At 52.6% G+C, this 17,008-nt stretch overlaps 1 protein-coding gene across 1 annotated transcript in view; it reads right to left on the bottom strand.

Moving 5' to 3' along the window:
- Nucleotides 1-4,200: 4,200 nt before the first annotated feature.
- Nucleotides 4,201-17,008, bottom strand: part of EPHA10 (EPH receptor A10) — a 39,486-nt gene continuing 26,678 nt past the window's right edge. Inside the window, exons 6-18 of the mRNA XM_010576299.1 lie at nucleotides 16,253-16,377; nucleotides 13,791-13,953; nucleotides 12,274-12,382; nucleotides 11,953-12,008; nucleotides 11,801-11,815; nucleotides 10,411-10,536; nucleotides 8,680-8,865; nucleotides 7,873-7,934; nucleotides 7,549-7,752; nucleotides 5,528-5,677; nucleotides 5,124-5,317; nucleotides 4,853-5,008; nucleotides 4,201-4,315 (exon numbers count right to left, since the gene is read on the bottom strand). Of these exons, the coding sequence (XP_010574601.1) occupies nucleotides 4,201-4,315; nucleotides 4,853-5,008; nucleotides 5,124-5,317; nucleotides 5,528-5,677; nucleotides 7,549-7,752; nucleotides 7,873-7,934; nucleotides 8,680-8,865; nucleotides 10,411-10,536; nucleotides 11,801-11,815; nucleotides 11,953-12,008; nucleotides 12,274-12,382; nucleotides 13,791-13,953; nucleotides 16,253-16,377 (1,661 nt within the window). The remainder of the gene's footprint in view (nucleotides 4,316-4,852; nucleotides 5,009-5,123; nucleotides 5,318-5,527; nucleotides 5,678-7,548; nucleotides 7,753-7,872; nucleotides 7,935-8,679; nucleotides 8,866-10,410; nucleotides 10,537-11,800; nucleotides 11,816-11,952; nucleotides 12,009-12,273; nucleotides 12,383-13,790; nucleotides 13,954-16,252; nucleotides 16,378-17,008) is intronic.

The following is a 17,008-nucleotide window of genomic DNA, read 5'->3' as shown; positions in this document are numbered from 1 at the left end:
TGAAATTTTTCAGGCATTTCCCTTGGTTGAGCAGCTTCAAAACAGCATTGCTAATTAATTCAATTATAAGGCATTGAATACTTCCCCAAAGAGGTGTTGAGAGAATGCAAGTTAATTTTAAAATCATAACAACAATCTATAGCTTAATCTGCTCATTTTATTATCTTCAGTGTTGATAAGGAGCTCAATTAAAAGTGTTTATTGTTGCAACAAGCTAGGCTAGAAAGCATACTTCCATTATGTGCTTTTTGTTTTCTTTCTTGAAGGAGAGGCCAGGAAAGCAAATACCTCTTGGTTCTGCTGAGTTAAAGCATGGTCCCTTCCACAGAGCCATGCTGTCTAAAAGAAACAGCTTTCTGAAACACCACATCCGAGTCGCTCACCAAAGTCAGAAAAGTAATTAAACACTGAATTTCTTTGGGGAATACCTAGAGAGACTCAGACAAAGAAATTATACCTTCAATTCTGATTGTGCTAGAGAACGTAGTATGGGAGCCTAATTCAGTGGGGGAAACACTAAAGGAATGATTGAAAGATGGTCTCATTTTCACTTGGAGTACTCTAGCACAGAGCGAGCATCACACAATTACACAAGTAAATGGCGCAGGAGGCTGCGGGGCTGCCAGCCCCCTGCAGAGCTCAGCTGCTGTGGGAGGACAGGGACCCCCACACAGCTTCCCAAGGGACCCACGGCTCCCGACAAGCCACCGGTCACTGCAGCCCAGAGAAACTACCATGACTCTAGATAAGCTGTGCTGAGGTTTATCTCTCTCCAGCTAGCGCAGAGCCAGCCCCTCCTCACATCTGTAACTTTGGAGACAGGGCCTGTTCTGGAGGGTTCAAGAGGAACATGTTGCTGCCTGCTGATGGCCAGGTCTGCTTCCCAGACTCCGAAGGACTCTGTCACCTCATCACCAAGCCCTGGATTTCCCCAGATCTCCTTGAAAGCAGCTGCACCAGCCTGGAGCCAGCCCCTCCAGCAGTGACACCCCAGCGCAGCTCCCTGCATCCCGATGCAGAGGCTGCTGGAAATCCCGGTGGACAGGACAAGAGCCCGGAGATGGGGGAGAGGATTAGGAATCAAGTTGGTTCAACTCCCTGCCTGAAGAACTATAATATACTTTCTCTATAGATAAAATGTAAACATAAAGAGCATACAAATTGCACTTGATCCTTGGGATCTGGCATTTCTACCCAATGAAGGTTTCTGTTCACCATTATTACTCTTCTTGGTGTGAAACAGCAGGATTGTGAGTGACCAACCAGACCAGACAAGGGCCAAACTTAAAGACAAATTATTTGTGTTAGAAAACTAACCAAGTGATATTGGGGAATGTTGTTTAAACTGCAGAGGTGGCAGGAATGAGAGAGCTTGTTTACCCCGGAGAGCAGCAAACTCCCCAGAGCGCGCCTGGCACTCGCCCACCGCCAGGCACGCTGCCGGGACAGCTCTGGGTCCCGCAGGGCCAGTGTTCCTGCCTTGAGCTCTGTGCACGCGTGTCTGTGCTGACTCGCACTCCCATTAGTGTTTGCTACCGGGAGCTCAAACCCTGCGTAGGGGAAGGTGCCCTTCTCTCCGCCAGCCTGCCCCGCCGGGGCTGCGGGACCAGGGAGCCGCTGGGAGTGCGTGGTGCTCACCACGGCATTGCCTGGGAACACCGGCACAAGGCAGAAAATTGATAAACCAACATTAGCTGGCACCTTCTTGAGACCACTGGTTGGTGAAGTTCAGGCAGAGAGTTCTGATCTCTAATGCAATCAAGCTAAAATATCTGAAAGAAGGGAAATCTTGTCAGTCTTGAGCACTCCTGGACCCAGCCTGGCCACACACCTGAGCCAGAAGAGCCCAAGGGCCGGTGAAAAGGAAACCACCGCGAACGAGGCTTTACTAAGCAGAAGCTGGATCCCTACGGTAACACGTTCTGCAATGGCCAGCACGCCCAGGACAGCCACCAGCACCTATGGTCACGCCGCTCTGCTTGACCACGCCACCGGGAGAGAAGGAAGACGCCCGGGCAGGGCAGGTGCCATGCCGGCCCCGCAAGAGGCTGCCTTAGGGCCCTTCGCTCAGTCATCATTTAGATCCTCATCCTCTCAGAGCAGGCAAATAGGAGGATCTGACTCAAACAGATTTCCAGCCGCCCTGTGAACATCTCCCACAGCATTCATTCCCTTTGTAAATCTTTGCCTTTTATCATTAATAATTCACTTGCAATACTTACAGATGATAATAAAAGGCCTACAAAACTCTGTACAAGGCTGCAAAGACCCATTTAATTAACTAACTTCAAGGAAACTTGTATTATTAAGCAGATGCTATTTACGTCTTCCATCAGGGATCAGGCCTGCATCAGTGGGAACTGCCAGCATGCAAGGCAGGCAGTACCGCGCTACCGTCTGCAAGAAAATAAAGTGCTGATGTGCCCTGGTTTGCCCAGATTGCACAGCAGGATTTCAGGGATCCCATGGATGTAATGGTCAGTTCTGCCCAAGGTCCGGCTAGGGTGTGCGGTCCCTTCAGCACAGCCCGTGCAGCCACCTCAAACACCCAGACCCGGGGTGCACCCACTGCAGAGGCTGTGGGTGCTGTGGGGCACGCTGGCACTGCAGCCCTCTGGCATGGACCTCCGCACAGCCATCAACCTGCAGTGGAAAACTGACGCCCTGGCACAGCAGAGCGGGACGCTCCAGGCAGACTGCTGCCCTTCGCTTCCCTGCTCCAGACCAGGCACGGGGCAGCCAGAGGAGGAGGGGAAGAGCACTGACCACAGCTGAGGTGGTCCTTCCAGTGGCCAGGGGCACACTGCCAGAGCGGACACGGGAAGCATCCCCTGAAAGCACAGCCATGCCCACTGTCTCTCTGATCCCAAACCAATTCCCAAGTTTTCATCCCATTTCTGGCTGAACTGGGAGGTTCCTTTCTGCCGCTGTGGGTTGAATTAGTGCTGTTCATAAAACCTTTTCCCTTGCAAAAGCTTCCAGACCTAGAGACGGAAGAGCACTCGTCCATCTACTGCTGTGAGGCAGAGCAGACACCTCTGAGCAGGATGGTCCAGCTCAGCTGACAGCAGGGAGTCCCCAGGCTCTGGAGTCAGCCCACAGCTGTGGGCACGCAGCGACGCTCTGCCTGCTTTGCTCCGCAGCCTAGGACAGCAGCCAGAGACCATCACAGCTGCCCACAAAGCCAGCAAAGGCAAGATGCGGGATGCTCTGCCCACAAAACTGCAAGGCGGGAAGCAGGGAAGAGAGGCTAAAGTAGCAACAGATGCTTTAGCATCAGTCCTGCACCTGCAGCAGGTCTCTCTGCCTGTGGGCTCAATCTGCATGTGGGCAGCAGTGTACTGCCTGCTGTTGTTCTCGTCTGTAAGTTCCTGCCCCACTGCTGGGCTGCAGCAGTAAAACGAGGGACCAGGACCTGCACAAAAAGCAGCAAAGGCTGAGAGCATCAGCAGGGCAGCCCAAGGACTCCATTGCTTGACCTATTGGCTATGGCTCTCTTCAAAGCTTTTCATTTCTTCCCCTGAAATTGTCTTGCCAAGAGAGCCTTAGAAACATTCAGCACCACTTGCTCTGCGCTTTAGTGGAGAATATTTGTTTTTGTTCACCAACTGTGCTGTCAAGACTCAGTGAAGTAACTCTTAGAGCAGAAGGGACATGGCTGGGAAACAGTTTCCTTCAACATAGCAGATGGGGAAAGTCACCTTCCAGAAGTTGGGCGCTGGGTGTGAGCTGTGCTCTGGTCTCTAAAAATAAAAGCAATAAAAGCTCCTTGTGGGGTTGCTAGAACATGTCAGCTTGTATAAAAATACCCATGGATTTCACTAGTAGGATGCTAGATAGGAAAATGCTGTCAGCTCTGGATTAAGACAGTGCACAAACGTCCATCCACCCTGTTAACCTAATTACCATATGAAATGGCATCATTACAGTTTGACTCATCTTACAAAACAGTGCTAGGGAGAGCCACATCCACCTAGGCACACCACATGTGTCCCAGGAATCCTTGGCTTCCCCAGCACAGGGGACAGGAAGCCCTGCTCTCTTGCCACATGGAATGACTTTGCTTGGCAGCAGCCCAGTGATTCCTACATCCCACCCGAAACCACGAGGTTTCAGAGATTTGGTCCGGTTCGGGGCCGGCTGGCTGTCTCCTCCCCGGGAGCGCCGGGTCAGTGCTCTGCACCTCTGTGGGGGACTGCTTCACACCTGCACGCCTCGGCCATGCATTTGTATCACCTGGGCCCGGAGAGTCTGGATCCCGCTCAGGATGGTCTTCTGGTGCTCCGCCAGCGTGATCCCCAGGCTGAGGACATCTCTGCAAAACGAGCCCCGCGTCAGCCATGAAAAACAAGCCGTAACTGTAAAGTGCCCCGACACCAACTGCTCCAAGGCAAGGGCAGCACAGCTTTCAGACCTGCCAGAGTAAGAAATCCCCAACCTGTTGTCCCAGCCAAAGCAATACGGACCCTGACTGGGAATCCAGGGGTAACATGAGCCTGCAGCACGCCAGGCGCGTGACAGCTCCTGACCCTGCCACCCTGTGCTGCCTGCGTAACAGGTTATCAGTGAATTGCATTAGATTTGACTCTGCCTTCTGGAAGGGACAGGCAACACTACTCTTGTCAGAAACGAGAGGTTAAAGTCTCAAACTCCAGGTTTAAATCTCAGCTTCAAAAATCAGCAACTGAGGTGCACAACACACACAGGCCAACCCATGCCAGCGAGCTCTTACAGACATGTTTTGGAATATCTGTCCTCTTGTTTAGTGACGCCTGTCTGTAACTGCAAAGCAGAGCTCACTCACACTGCACCCAGCGACATGCGGTTATAGCCAGGAAACCAGTTCACTTACTGGGCTGTCATCCGGGCCACTGATTCCAGGTAGCAGTAGCCCGCAGCGGTGAAGTTGTCTTTGTACCTGCCCATTTCTATCGCTTCCAGCCACTCGCCTACGGAGCTGAAAGATGGGAAGGCTGAGAAGGTACGCTCAGTGAGGGGGATGGACGTGCTGTGGGACCTGCCAACAAAACGGGGCGGTGAGAAGGGAGCAGGGCACGGCACGCCTGAGGTGGGAACCGGCAGGCAAAGCAGAACAACAGGCAGCAAGGCAAGAGGGTGGTCACCTGGTGCACGTGGAGTTGGGGCACTTTGGGGGCTCCGGGCTCTGCACCAACTTGCTCAGGATGTTGTGGATGTGCGAGAATTTGGGTCTCTGGCTGCGGTCCTTCTGCCAGCAGTCGAGCATGAGCTGGTGGAGGGGTGGCTGGCAGTTCACCGGGGCGGGCAGGCGGAACCCATCCTCCACAGCCTTCATCACCTGCAGTGGCAGGAGGGCGGAGGAGGTGAGAAGACGGGGTCAGGCACTGCGACGCAGATCGCAGGCAAACCCCTGGGGAAAACCTCCCTCCTCACACCCCGCCTGGGGAGCAGCAGCAGCTCCTCCAGCTCCGCCGTGCACCGCGGAGCCACTTGCACACCATTAGCAACGGCAACGTTGTCATCTACCGCACGGCCGCCGGGGACTCACGTCCTGGTTGGACATGTCCCAGTAGGGTCTCTCGCCATAGGACATGACTTCCCACATGACGATGCCGAAGCTCCACACGTCGCTGGCCGGACTGAAGTGGTGATACTGGATGGCTTCGGGGGCTGACCACAGCACCAGGCTCTTCCCGCGCTGGACAGGCAGAAGGGGAGAAATTACGTGCTCGCACAGTGGGACGTAGCCGATGCATGCGATTCCCGGGCGGCCGTTCATCGCGCCCTGCCCAGCATCGCAGGGCCGACACTGAGCAAGCCCTCATGCCACATGTGGGTTTAATACGAAGAGAAAACTTTTGCCTCAATTTGTTTTAAAATGGCCATGCAACTGTACACTACATGGGAGTGTGAGTCTTGAAATATTAATGGGAGAGGAGAATGTCTCTGGGAAGAGCTGATGGCATTTTATACATTAATATTTAATGAAGACCGTTTCAGAGCTGCACAAACACACAGTCCTTTCACCCTTGCTTGCTCTCCTGTAATTAGCAATCCACACCTCGGCATCTGCAGAGCCCTCTGGATGCAGTAGGGGAAGCAGGTGACAGACACCACAGCTAATTGTAATTAACAGAGGGGAGACCTTGACCCCAAAGCCACAGCCCCGCTGCACCGCGGTGGGAGAAGCCAGGGCTCCTGCTGGGCTCTCCATCCCCCTCGCTCAGCGGGCTGCTCCGTACCCAGCGGCATGCCAGCGCCAGGGCAATTCTGCTCGAGAGCTTTGCGGCACGACAGCCACGGCTGAGCTACAGCTCTGCAGGCAACGCTCACCATGTCCGGGGAGGGGGAGTCACGCTTTGCCAAGGACTCTTCAGGACACTAGCGCTCTCCCTATGGAGCGCACTGAGCGTGCCTCCCTGCAGCTAGTGATAATGGCCGAAAAAGTTTTCCAAGACTCTTTCTGCCACCGGTCTAGTCAGAGTTGGCAAATGACTGCAGCTCCTGGCAGAGCACAGGCCAAACCCTGCAAACAGGCTCTTCCCCCTGGGATGCCCATACCCTGCACTGGGACACAGGCACCGCGTCCCCGCAGGCAGCACACATCAGCTGCTGCCTCCTTGGCACTGCCCAATGCTCCCTGCAAACATTAAGTGCTCATTTGGTTGAGGAATCAAAGCTCTTTAAAATATTAATGCCCAGTTAATGTGATGCACTAACAGCCCCAGCTGATACCAGGCAGATGCAGGGTACCAAAAGACATACAACTTATTGCTCTGCAGTTAAAAATGCATTGAGGCACCCTCACGTGAAAGGCGTCAAAGCAGTGTGTGAAAGAAGTGGGGAGAGAGATCCAGCTCCGGCGAGGGGCTGTGGGGGTCTCGGGGGCCCACAGGGCGCCTGCCCAGCCCGGCGGGCAGGGACAGCCCCACGGCTCCGCACCCAAGGGCTGCCAGGCAGCTTCTCCAGGTGCATGCAGGCACTTGGGAGACACACTGGCTAGCAGAGCTGACAAGGCGTGAGTGTGAATCAAGCAGGACTTAAGTTCTTAATTGAAAACCATGAATTTCATGACAAGTGATAAAACAGACATAAGGAACCCCGAGGCTGCCAGGGCTGCCTCCAGCCACCCGCTGCCTCTCTGCCAGTTTGTGCAGATGCGTGCAGGGCTGCGGCCAGAGGAAGAATGGTGCCGGACGGCTCCTGTGCAGTTCCCTGGCTAAACGCGTTTGACTGCCAGCTGAGAAAGAAGCTGTTAAGATGCAGAGCCCACATTCATACATGAGGAAGGAAACAGGAGCCTAGGAAAAATACTGGTTCTGGAGTAGAATTGCTGTATGTCTTATTAACTCCACCTGTGGAAGCTAGCTGCCTTTGGATTTGATCCTTATTCAGCATTCAGAGCAGGCTGCAAACCTCTCTAGTGATGCCAGGCCCCAGTCTAAGCACTCCCAGCCATGGCTGTGCAATGCAGCCAGGAAGATCCACCTCTGCGGAGGTTTTGTAGCCGCTCTGTCAGCATTTTGCTTTCAGGGAATGTTGACAATAGAATTTGGAAATGCAGCTTACCGTGGTGGAGAAGATGGTCTCCATCTTATCTTCTTGTGGCCGTCTGAAACCAGTTATTTTGCAAGCCAGGCTGCTGTTCACAAGGACTTTGTGGGCAGCAAGGCTTTTATGGATGTAACCCATTTCTGCCAGGTACTTCATGCCAGAGGCAATCCCCTGCAACATGCAAACGAGCTGGGTGGCCGTGAACTGTCCCTCATGCTTCTGTAAAAAAAGAGGCGGCAAAGCCAAAGGTGAGTAATGCCCAGTTCAAGGGGGCACTGCCAGCAGAGCCCAAGCGGGTGGCAGAGCCCCGCAGTTACCACCGGCTCCCACAGCACTTACCCTGAGAAAAGAGTCCAGCACACCATTCCCCATGTACTCCATCACTATCATCATGGTACTCCCTGCACGGACAGACAAGGAGCACTGAGTGAGTCCCGCCCATTGCTCAGGCAGTTCTAACACTGCAGGTGTTAGAAATCCGGGTGCTAACCTCCAGCATGGTCAGCCTGCACTGCCTGGCTATTAAGGGAGACAGTTTGCAATGAGCAGTATGTCCGAGGCTTTCATGTCATTCCCAGCTGGGATCACGCTGTATCCCAGTATCAGATGCTCCTTTTATCAGGACACTGAACCACATCATAAAGGAGGATGGCACTACCCAATGAATGCAAAAGCAACCAGCTCAGCCCAAGACTCAGGACAGAAATACTTCCTTACCTAATAAAAAGGCTAGTTAAAATCAGCACACATGCTCATGTTTCTTTGGATTACATGAATATCTATTTAACTACAGCATCTGCAGACTAGTTCAGCGCACACACTCCCACGAGAGCCGGGAGCAGAGTCATCTGTTTTACTGACAGAACCTCACTTCAATTTGCTTTTATTAAGAGTACACAGTTTTGCTGCTAAGCTACTACCTGGATTTATTCACCTAGCTGTAAGCATTTTATTAATCATCAGAATGCTAAAATAGCTAATACATGAGGAAATGCCTGATTTCCAGAGAGCAACAGTACTGCACCTTCAGCACCAGGTCATCACTCCAAAGCAACAGCTTAAGCACATTGCCTGCACTGGAGCCCTCCTCCACTGCGTGTGGCTCAGGCTGCCCCCCCATGCCGTACGGCCTGGGACCCCCCTTACCTCTGGTGATGACCCCCTCCAGGCGGATGACATTGGAGTGATCAAACTGGCCCATGGTGCTTGCCTCCGCCAGGAAGGAGCGCTGCTGCTTCTCCGAGCACCCTGCCCGCAGGGTCTGGATTGCCACCGGCAGCTCTCGCTTGCTGGGCAGCTTCAGGCATCCCCGGCAGATTTCTCCAAACTCTCCTGCGTAGCAGAGAGACAAGTTAAACAGCATCCGCAGCCACAGCAGGACATCCCTCACAGCTTCCCTCTAGGGGATATTTTCTTTGCCTTGGGACCACAAAGTACATTCCTGTAGCACAAGTGATGTGTCTTGCTGTGTAGACAAGCAAGATTTTCCCATCGTTAATCAGAGGATTTGCCAATCCATAAACTCAGAAACACACGGAGCCCTGTGTGGCTGCAAGTTTCCCCCGCAGAGTCTGTTTTACGATCTTCCCCCACCTTTGCTGAACACACAACCCTTCACACAAGTTTAGCATCAGCATGTGACACTAAAAACGTGTGATAATGCAATGCAATTTCTTCTTCCTCTTCCTACATCTCTAAGCCATTCTCTCCATGCTCTGCTCAAGTGCACATTGCGCTTTTTCCCATGAAAAGAAGATTAACCCCCAGCCACCAAGTTCATGCTCCCTGGGCCTGGCTCGTTCTGCTTCCCGGCTCGGCACACACAGGATCTGCTTCTCATGGAACAGAGCACAGCAGGGCCAGGAGGGTTTCTGCAGTCTTTGAGGCAGAGTATCCCACTCTGCACAGCCACATGCTTGACACAACAGGAGCTACCAAATTCATAACATAAAAGGCTAATATTGGCTTTACAGCAAAAAATGTGTAGCTATGAAAAGCTTTATTGATTTCAAAGCCAGGTATTTGTTAGGTCAGCAGTAAGACAAATGTACTCCCAAATTCCTTATATTTAATGTGTTCCTGACCAATTTGCTTCCGAAAGGTATGTGGGATTAGTCTCAGCTGCTCCACTCAGCAGCTACAAAGATAACCTCCTCTTCTCCTCAGTGTCCTCTTCCCTTCAACACTGTCCTTTAAGCTGGTGGGCAAGCCCTCCCCTCTTCCCTTCCTCCACCTCTTCTTTTTCTGCAGCTGAATTTATCTTTAGGAAAAGAAACAACAAAGAATCATCGTGTTTCCCATGTTCTGGCACACATTAGCAATTAAGGCTCTAGGGCCCAGTGAGGGGATTTTAATTTGCTTTTAAGTTTTAGGCAGTGAAGTTGATGAAAATCAATAAATCATTAGGTTCACATATTTATAAATAGTTTTCATGCTGCTGTCAAACTGCCCAGATGCAGATAATTGCTGATGCTTTCTGGTCTGTGCCTCACTCAGCTGGCTGTACTTAGGGCCTCAGAAAAATAAACGGGAATGCAAAATCAAGCTCCTGAACAAAATACTCACCAGCCCCCCTCCCATCTCCCCACTGCAAGCAGGTACCCTCCCTGAGACAAGAGCAAAAGTCCACACCACTGATGGTGCCAGAGGACGAGGAGCTGCCCTGGGAGATGCCGGCAAGGTGGGCAGAGCCTGCGGGCAGCAGCGGGAGGGCCGGCACGCGCCCACGGCACTGCGGCTCGGGCAGGACCGCAGCAGCAACGTCACGGCGCTGCCGTGGCCCTGCGTGCCGGGGCGAGAGGGGAGCGCTCCGGCTGGGCACGCGCACAGCCCACGGCACAGCCGCCGGCACAAAGGGGCCAGCGAGGAGGAACTTGCCTGTCCCAATGATCCTCTCAATTTTAATACTAGCGTTATCCAGCTCTTTGGCAAAGAGGTGCACGGCCTGCATGGGGTCTTCACAAGTGTCAGGGTCGATGTACGTCCTCCTGGTTGGTATTTTAACTGCAGGAAGGGCAGAAAGAGCGCATGAGAAAGGCTTGGCAGAGCTCCCGCCCATCCATCCCAGGAAACACCCTCGCAGTTATCCATCTCCAGGTCTGCTGGCAGGTCTAACTTCCCACCTTTTTATAAGCAAAGCAAAAGATTTGGCTTTAAGGTTGCTAGATTTCTTGCGGGATTAAATGAACCTAATCGCTCTGCTCCACTGCCACAACCCCTGGGTTAAAGGAGAGTAGCTCCTTCACTCTAGCGCAGCCTCCTCCTAGACTGAGCCTATCTGCCACCCGTGCTAATCCTCGAGTATCCAAATCATCTCTGTCCCCGAGACCTCTAGGAGTGGTAATTATAACAATGAACAACAGCCATGTTCCAGGTCCCCTCGACTAGTAGCATGGGCAGCAAAATACCTCCTGCAGGCGCCTACCATCTGCTGCATGGAGAGCGACCCTGCCCGGGAGCATGTCCAGGAGAACTGCACGGAACGAGGCTGACCCGCTTACAGGAGCCCTTGCAAAGCTCCAGAGGAGAAACAGCCACCCGCTTGCTGGGGCTTCCTCAAAACCCTAATTCACGTTTCCTGAAAACAAACGGCCAAAACAACAGCCAAAGCACATCAGCTCTGCCGCTCACCAGGCCCCTGCTAGAGCACTGCCACGTCTCCTACTCTCCCTGGGCAAGGCAAGGAGGACAACGGACGTTTTGCACAAGCTGCTTGGCCCGTCCAGGACCAGCACACAGGCAAACAGCCAGATTGCTCTGGGAAGAGGTCGCACCACACAAGGCTTCCCTTCCACTTTGGCTCCATTCGCCTCCCCAAGAACAGACGGCTGCTGCACTCCCCTTGCCCTGCATAAAAAACCTTCCAGCTCAGCAGCGTGAGGCCCTTCAAAGCCAGGTGAAATGGCCAAGCTGCATCCGAGAAGCATGCAGGCTCTGCTGCTTCTGAAATGCTTTGGGGAGCAGAAGACCACGTGTGCGCTTCACGGGCATATGCCAGGAATCAAATAAACTCATCAATCCTGACATCTGAATTTCCTTTGACAACTGTTGTCTGTAAAATTATTGCTGCTCAATAATCAAGAGTAGCCCCAGAAAACAAAGCTGTATTCTCCTGTAGCCGTTTGTGAAAAGCTGATGGAATAATTCATACACCCCGTGGAAAGCTGAAAGCATCCCCACTGCCTTTGGCACGGCAGTGACCTGTGTGCTGGAAGGACGGACACTGGCTTATGAAGCTGTCAAGCCCACAGTCCCCAGAGAGCCTCACTGTGCTGAGACCCTGCTCTGGGATAATACAGGATGACAACACTTCAAAAGGAAGGACTCAGGGCTGCTTTGTCAGAAGCTGGGTTATTAATAGCAATAAATACAGGGATCCCCACACAGTTGTACTGGCCACGGTGGCCAGGCTTCACTTACAATGGAAGTACAGCTCCTCATCCCCATCCTGGCTGGCTTTGCTGTACCCACACTGTCTGCAATGAGAGTGAAGATGCACACCGTTATCTGGGCAGCAGTGCCTCGCTAGGTATAAAAGCCTCAAGTCGCAGCTCAGGAACAGAGTCCAGCCCCACGGCTCGAGGAGCCAGCACATAGTTTAACCCAGCTCCCACGCTGAGAGCCAGCGCTGCCTCGTGCCTCCAAGAGCCCCTGCTGCAGGGGCTTCGCTTCGGTCCGCTCCTCCTCCCCTGCCCCAAACCTCCTCGGTCCATGCCCCAGCTCAGCTGCGGCTCCGCTCACCTCCTCCAGACCATCATGCCAATCACCATGGACACCAGCACCGTCAGCCCTGCGATGGCCACCACTGCGATGATGAGGACGGGGTTCTGCTCGCTGGAGGCCACCGTCACTGTGGGAGGCAAGCAGAGTGGGTCGGCAACGTGCCCTGGGGCAGGTCCAAGGCATGAGGCAGCCCCGGCTGCTCCTCCCAGTGCTGACCTGTGTCCTCCAGCAAGGCTGTGGGACAATTCACCTGCAGCGCCAGGCTACATTTCACCATCCTCACAGCAATTCACATTCTGGTTCAGTTCTAAAAGCTCGAGCTGGTGCAATCAGACCAACGTGCAGGGCAACACTGCAGGTGCGGACAGAGCAACCCCAGCGCTGCCACACTAGGCTCCTGGTTTTGTTAATCAGCACTGAGGAAAGGTTTCTGTTTATCAGAGGGACATATTAAAATTTATGGCTTACAAATAGTTTTCCTTCATCACATTAATCCCTTCCTTCCTGCTTTTGCAAACAGGGGTATTAGAAAGCTAAATTCTATATAAAATTTTTATTGGCTTCAATTCATTCTGAAAATGTCTTCTGTGTGGCAAATGGATGCAATTTAAAGCCCTGTTAAACACAATCTGTGGGAGTCGTACTGAGCCAGCCATTTCAGGGCTTTCATTTCTAGCCAGGGTGGATTATTAAGCTGAAGCCCTACCATCTCTCCAAGCCCTCTTTTAGTCAGTGAAATAAGATGCTTCTGGACTATAGTTATGAATGGAAACTGAAAAGGAAAAGCCCCAGCAAATAACACTGGTGCTGGCTGACCTTATTCAGCCAAGCGGCTAACAAGCCAAGTGTCTCATGAGCCAGGCCGGCAGTGGGGGTAAGCAGTTATCTCCTATCTGGGGCACACATCCAAGGCCAGCTCAATCCAAGGCTGGCCTTGCCTCCTCTGCTGCAGACGGTGCAGCTGGCCACCCCGTCTCAGCAGCGCCCGCTGTGGGCTGCACAGCATCGCAGACATGGGCAGGATCGTGCCCTTGGCCGTTACGTCAGCAGGGAGTGATGCTCACTCCCTTCCAGCGCCTGTTTGGTGGCCCCACAAAAAGGACCTGCTGAGTCCTGTTCTGGCACCAACATCACACCAAGTCAAAACAACCCTCAGTCACTCTTGCTCTGCTAAGCACTTTCTTGGGCAATCTCAGTCGAAGAGCAGAGACTGTCGCCAGTCTCTACACCAGAGAGGAGCCAGAGACTGGCTGTCCTCACTGATGCTGCACTGAGAAGAGTGAGGACAGACACCTCCAGGACAGGCAGGCCAGCAGCAGCAGTTTTGTTAAAATCAAAGAGGAAAATGCAATTAAAAGCAAGTCCTGGGAAGTACCTGCTCTTAGACCCAGAGCGGCAGAACCAGAGGAACAGATGCTGCTCCACAAAACCAGGAGCATCTGGGGCAGGAGCAGCAGCATCCCCACGGCTTGGCTCAAAGAGCCTCACGTCTGCAGGTGCGTGCGTAAGAGAAGACGAGCCTTGCCAACACTTACACTCTGCCAGCGTCTCCACTTCAATACTAGGGCTGTAGTTTCCGTAGTCCGGCGAGGAAGATGTCCGGATTTGGAAAATATAGAGGGTGCCAGGCTTCAGGTTATTGACCGTCACGGCCGTTGACGTGGTTTTCACAGTTGAGTAGCTTTGATCTCTCTGATCCTGTGAAATAATGAAATACCAGAAATCTAGCTGGACTGACAGCTGCGCCACAGAGCAGGCGCTGCACAGCTGTATCTTTGCCTCACCTCTGGGTCCCATCAGGACAGTCTATCTAAACATAAAGCCTTCAACAGAAAGAATACATTTACTAGATGTCTCATTAATAGAAATTACATGGAAAGGTCACATGAAATAGCAGATGGAGCCAGGTGATGCGCTATGAAGGCAGGCAGAGGATGGGGTGGTGGGGAGCAGCTGTGCCACCCTGCATGGCTCCTTTCCTCCTGCCTGCCCCCGCGCTGGGGCTCGGCTGCTGGCACCGTCCTGCCCCTTCCTGCTCCCCTGCTACAGCCGCCTGAGCCCTGGAGTAAATACACACGTATTAGCACACACTGGGTAATCAAAGCTGGCAGGCGGGTCTGCCAACAGTCCTGGTCCCAAGGATTTTACTCACTTGCCCTGCAACCTACAGATCCTTCCGCTTTGACTAAGGGAGAACACGACGGGCAGCCCCCCCTCCTGCAGCCGCTGATGGAGACAGGGAAGGCAGGGTGGGTTCTGCCCAGCTAGACGGCCAGTGGGACTGCTGGGCTACCTGCGCTGCTTTCACATGCCAGAGCCCAGACCCCTGTGCCTCTGGTTCCCGTGGTCTGCAAAGCAAAACAAGCCCCAGCATCCCCCTAGAGCTCCCGCAATGCTTCGTGTGCTACTGTGCAGCCACTATCGGAGATCATTTTCTCAGCCATGTCAGGTACTTCTGAACAAACTTCCTGGCAAGAAGACGAGGCCGGTGTTGCCACAGTCCCAGACTGGCGTTATCTGAGGCCACTTTCCACAGTCTCAGCACCAGCCTCTCTCGGATCCCATGCGCGCACGCTGCATCCTCATGACGCCAGAGACTAGCCCCGACGAGCGTCCCAGCCCTGCGATCTGGCAAGGGCACAGGCAGCAGCCGTTCACCGCACCGCTCCGAGGGCCAAGACGTCGCTGTGAAATGTATTTTCCATTTGATACGCTTTCCCCCTTGAATCTCCACAGTTAAAGTATGGCTTTAAAAGCAAAGATTAAGAACTAAGTTGATTTTTGTGTCAGCATCAAGAACCTTTTTTCAGTCAATAATTGCTAAACTACAGTTTGAATTCCCTACCCAAGCAGGACGTTTCCTCATTTCATATGCCCCGAGTATCTTGTTGCTGCAGCCCATTTGCACAGGAATTACGGTCTCAGGCTTCAGCATTCACCCTCACCCACAGATTCCTCCTTTCAAATCTATCAGATACTGAAAATGACATTAATATGAATCAGCTTCAAGGTAGCTTGTTTCTAAATACAGAACACCAACATGTCACCTGCACAGTTTGCTTGACGTGTAATCAGTTTCATAACGAGCCTGAGCACACGCAGATAAGGTAATTTGCGGAACTGTGTCATAAACTGCATTTATTTTGATTTAGAGCATTGTCCCTGCTCCCTGCCCACCGGCATTTCTTCTAAAATTCTCAGCCCACCACACCTGTCAAATAACAGCTATTTTTAAAATTAAGAGACTGTCAGAAAAATGTTTGTTTCTGTCCCCTCCTGTGTGGAAGGCCACTCACAGCTTACCTAAATCACAGATTCAGCGGCCCTCAGTCCTAAACCAGTGAAGACCACAAGGCCCAACACTTTCCCAGAGAGCAGGCTATGAATACAGGTGTTATCTCGTCAAAGATTTAGAAACCCAGTATGGTTTAGCAGTCCCTGTCTAGCTGGCTAATGGCAAGCACTCAAACCTCAGATTTTTAATGTCCTTGAAAAAAGCCAGCCAACGCATTTAAAAAAAAAAAAAAAAAAAGAATGAATGAAAATTATTAGCTTTACTGTTTCTCCCAGGGAGATGTCAACATTAGGACTGGATGAAATCTTGCTGCGCAGATGGGTAAAAAACCCACTAATCAACATAAACTCTACAAATAATCCAAATTTCCCAAAAGTTGCATAAGCTGATTGCATAACACTGTTGGAGAAGAAAAGACCTTAATGGCCCCATTTGAAGCACTCCTCTTACTTTCAGGTGCCAGTAAAATCTTCACAACAGCACCGTCCACAGACATGCATTCCCTCCCTTTCCCACCACTCAATCTTCATGCGGCGGGTGGTGGACTGCAACCAGCAGCACCGGCACATGCAGCACCCACCCCGGCACACGCAGCAGCCCGCGCTCCCGAGGGGCAGACCTGGCTGGCGAGGGAAATGGCCAGGAATCGGCCGGGGAGGGCTGGGGCACGACTGAGAGCCAGAGCTAGTCCCCAGAGCCTACCTTCTCGTAGTACTTGACCTCATACTCGGTGCCGTTGGCGGTCGGGAAGCCCGGCTCCTGCCACGACAAGGAGATGCTCTTCTGCTCAACTTTATCCGTGCGGATGTCAGTGACAGGAGTCGGCGCTGAAAAATCAGAGGAAAGCAGCAGGTGACGGTGGTGCTGCCGGGGGCAGAGCATCCCCCCTGCTCCAGCAGCATACTCTGCACTCTCCCTGCGGTCAGCAGCACCCAAATCCCCCTGCACCAGCCCAGCACAGCCTGCCAGGTCTGGGGCAGAGCCCCGGGGACACAGCCTGTGACGCTGCGTGCCACCACACTTCAGTTGCTTTGGTTCTGAACAGCCAAGTAAGTGCAACCAGCAGATCACAGGTTCCAAGGAATTTTATCTCTATCCTCTCATTCATCTGGGCTGCGAGTCATATGTCAGCCTGAATGTGTTCAGTTGTGGTAACTTCATTTCTGCTTCTGCCCTGTGATGCCACAGTAAAAACTTCAACAATTTAAACAGCTGAAGAGTGTGCTGCTTCTGCAGATACCAGTTCCCTCTCTCTGAATCAGGATTGAAACAGGGCAAACTCCAGGCTGGTAATCACCCAATGGGAGAAGATAGTGGTAAAATACAACAGCTTTGTAATCTGTGGGCAGCTAGTAACGCTCTGACTGAAAACAAGCATAAAACCCTAATTGCACCGCGCTGCAGAGGGGTCTGAGCACCAGCTAACGTTCGGTACTCTGAACCTGCTGCTAAGGATTT

This window comes from Haliaeetus leucocephalus, unplaced genomic scaffold (genome assembly GCF_000737465.1).
Source record: "Haliaeetus leucocephalus isolate CR32 unplaced genomic scaffold, Haliaeetus_leucocephalus-4.0 Scaffold517, whole genome shotgun sequence".
In the NCBI taxonomy this organism is placed as follows: Eukaryota; Metazoa; Chordata; class Aves; order Accipitriformes; family Accipitridae; genus Haliaeetus; species Haliaeetus leucocephalus.
This window is presented reverse-complemented; position numbering and strand designations above follow the sequence as displayed.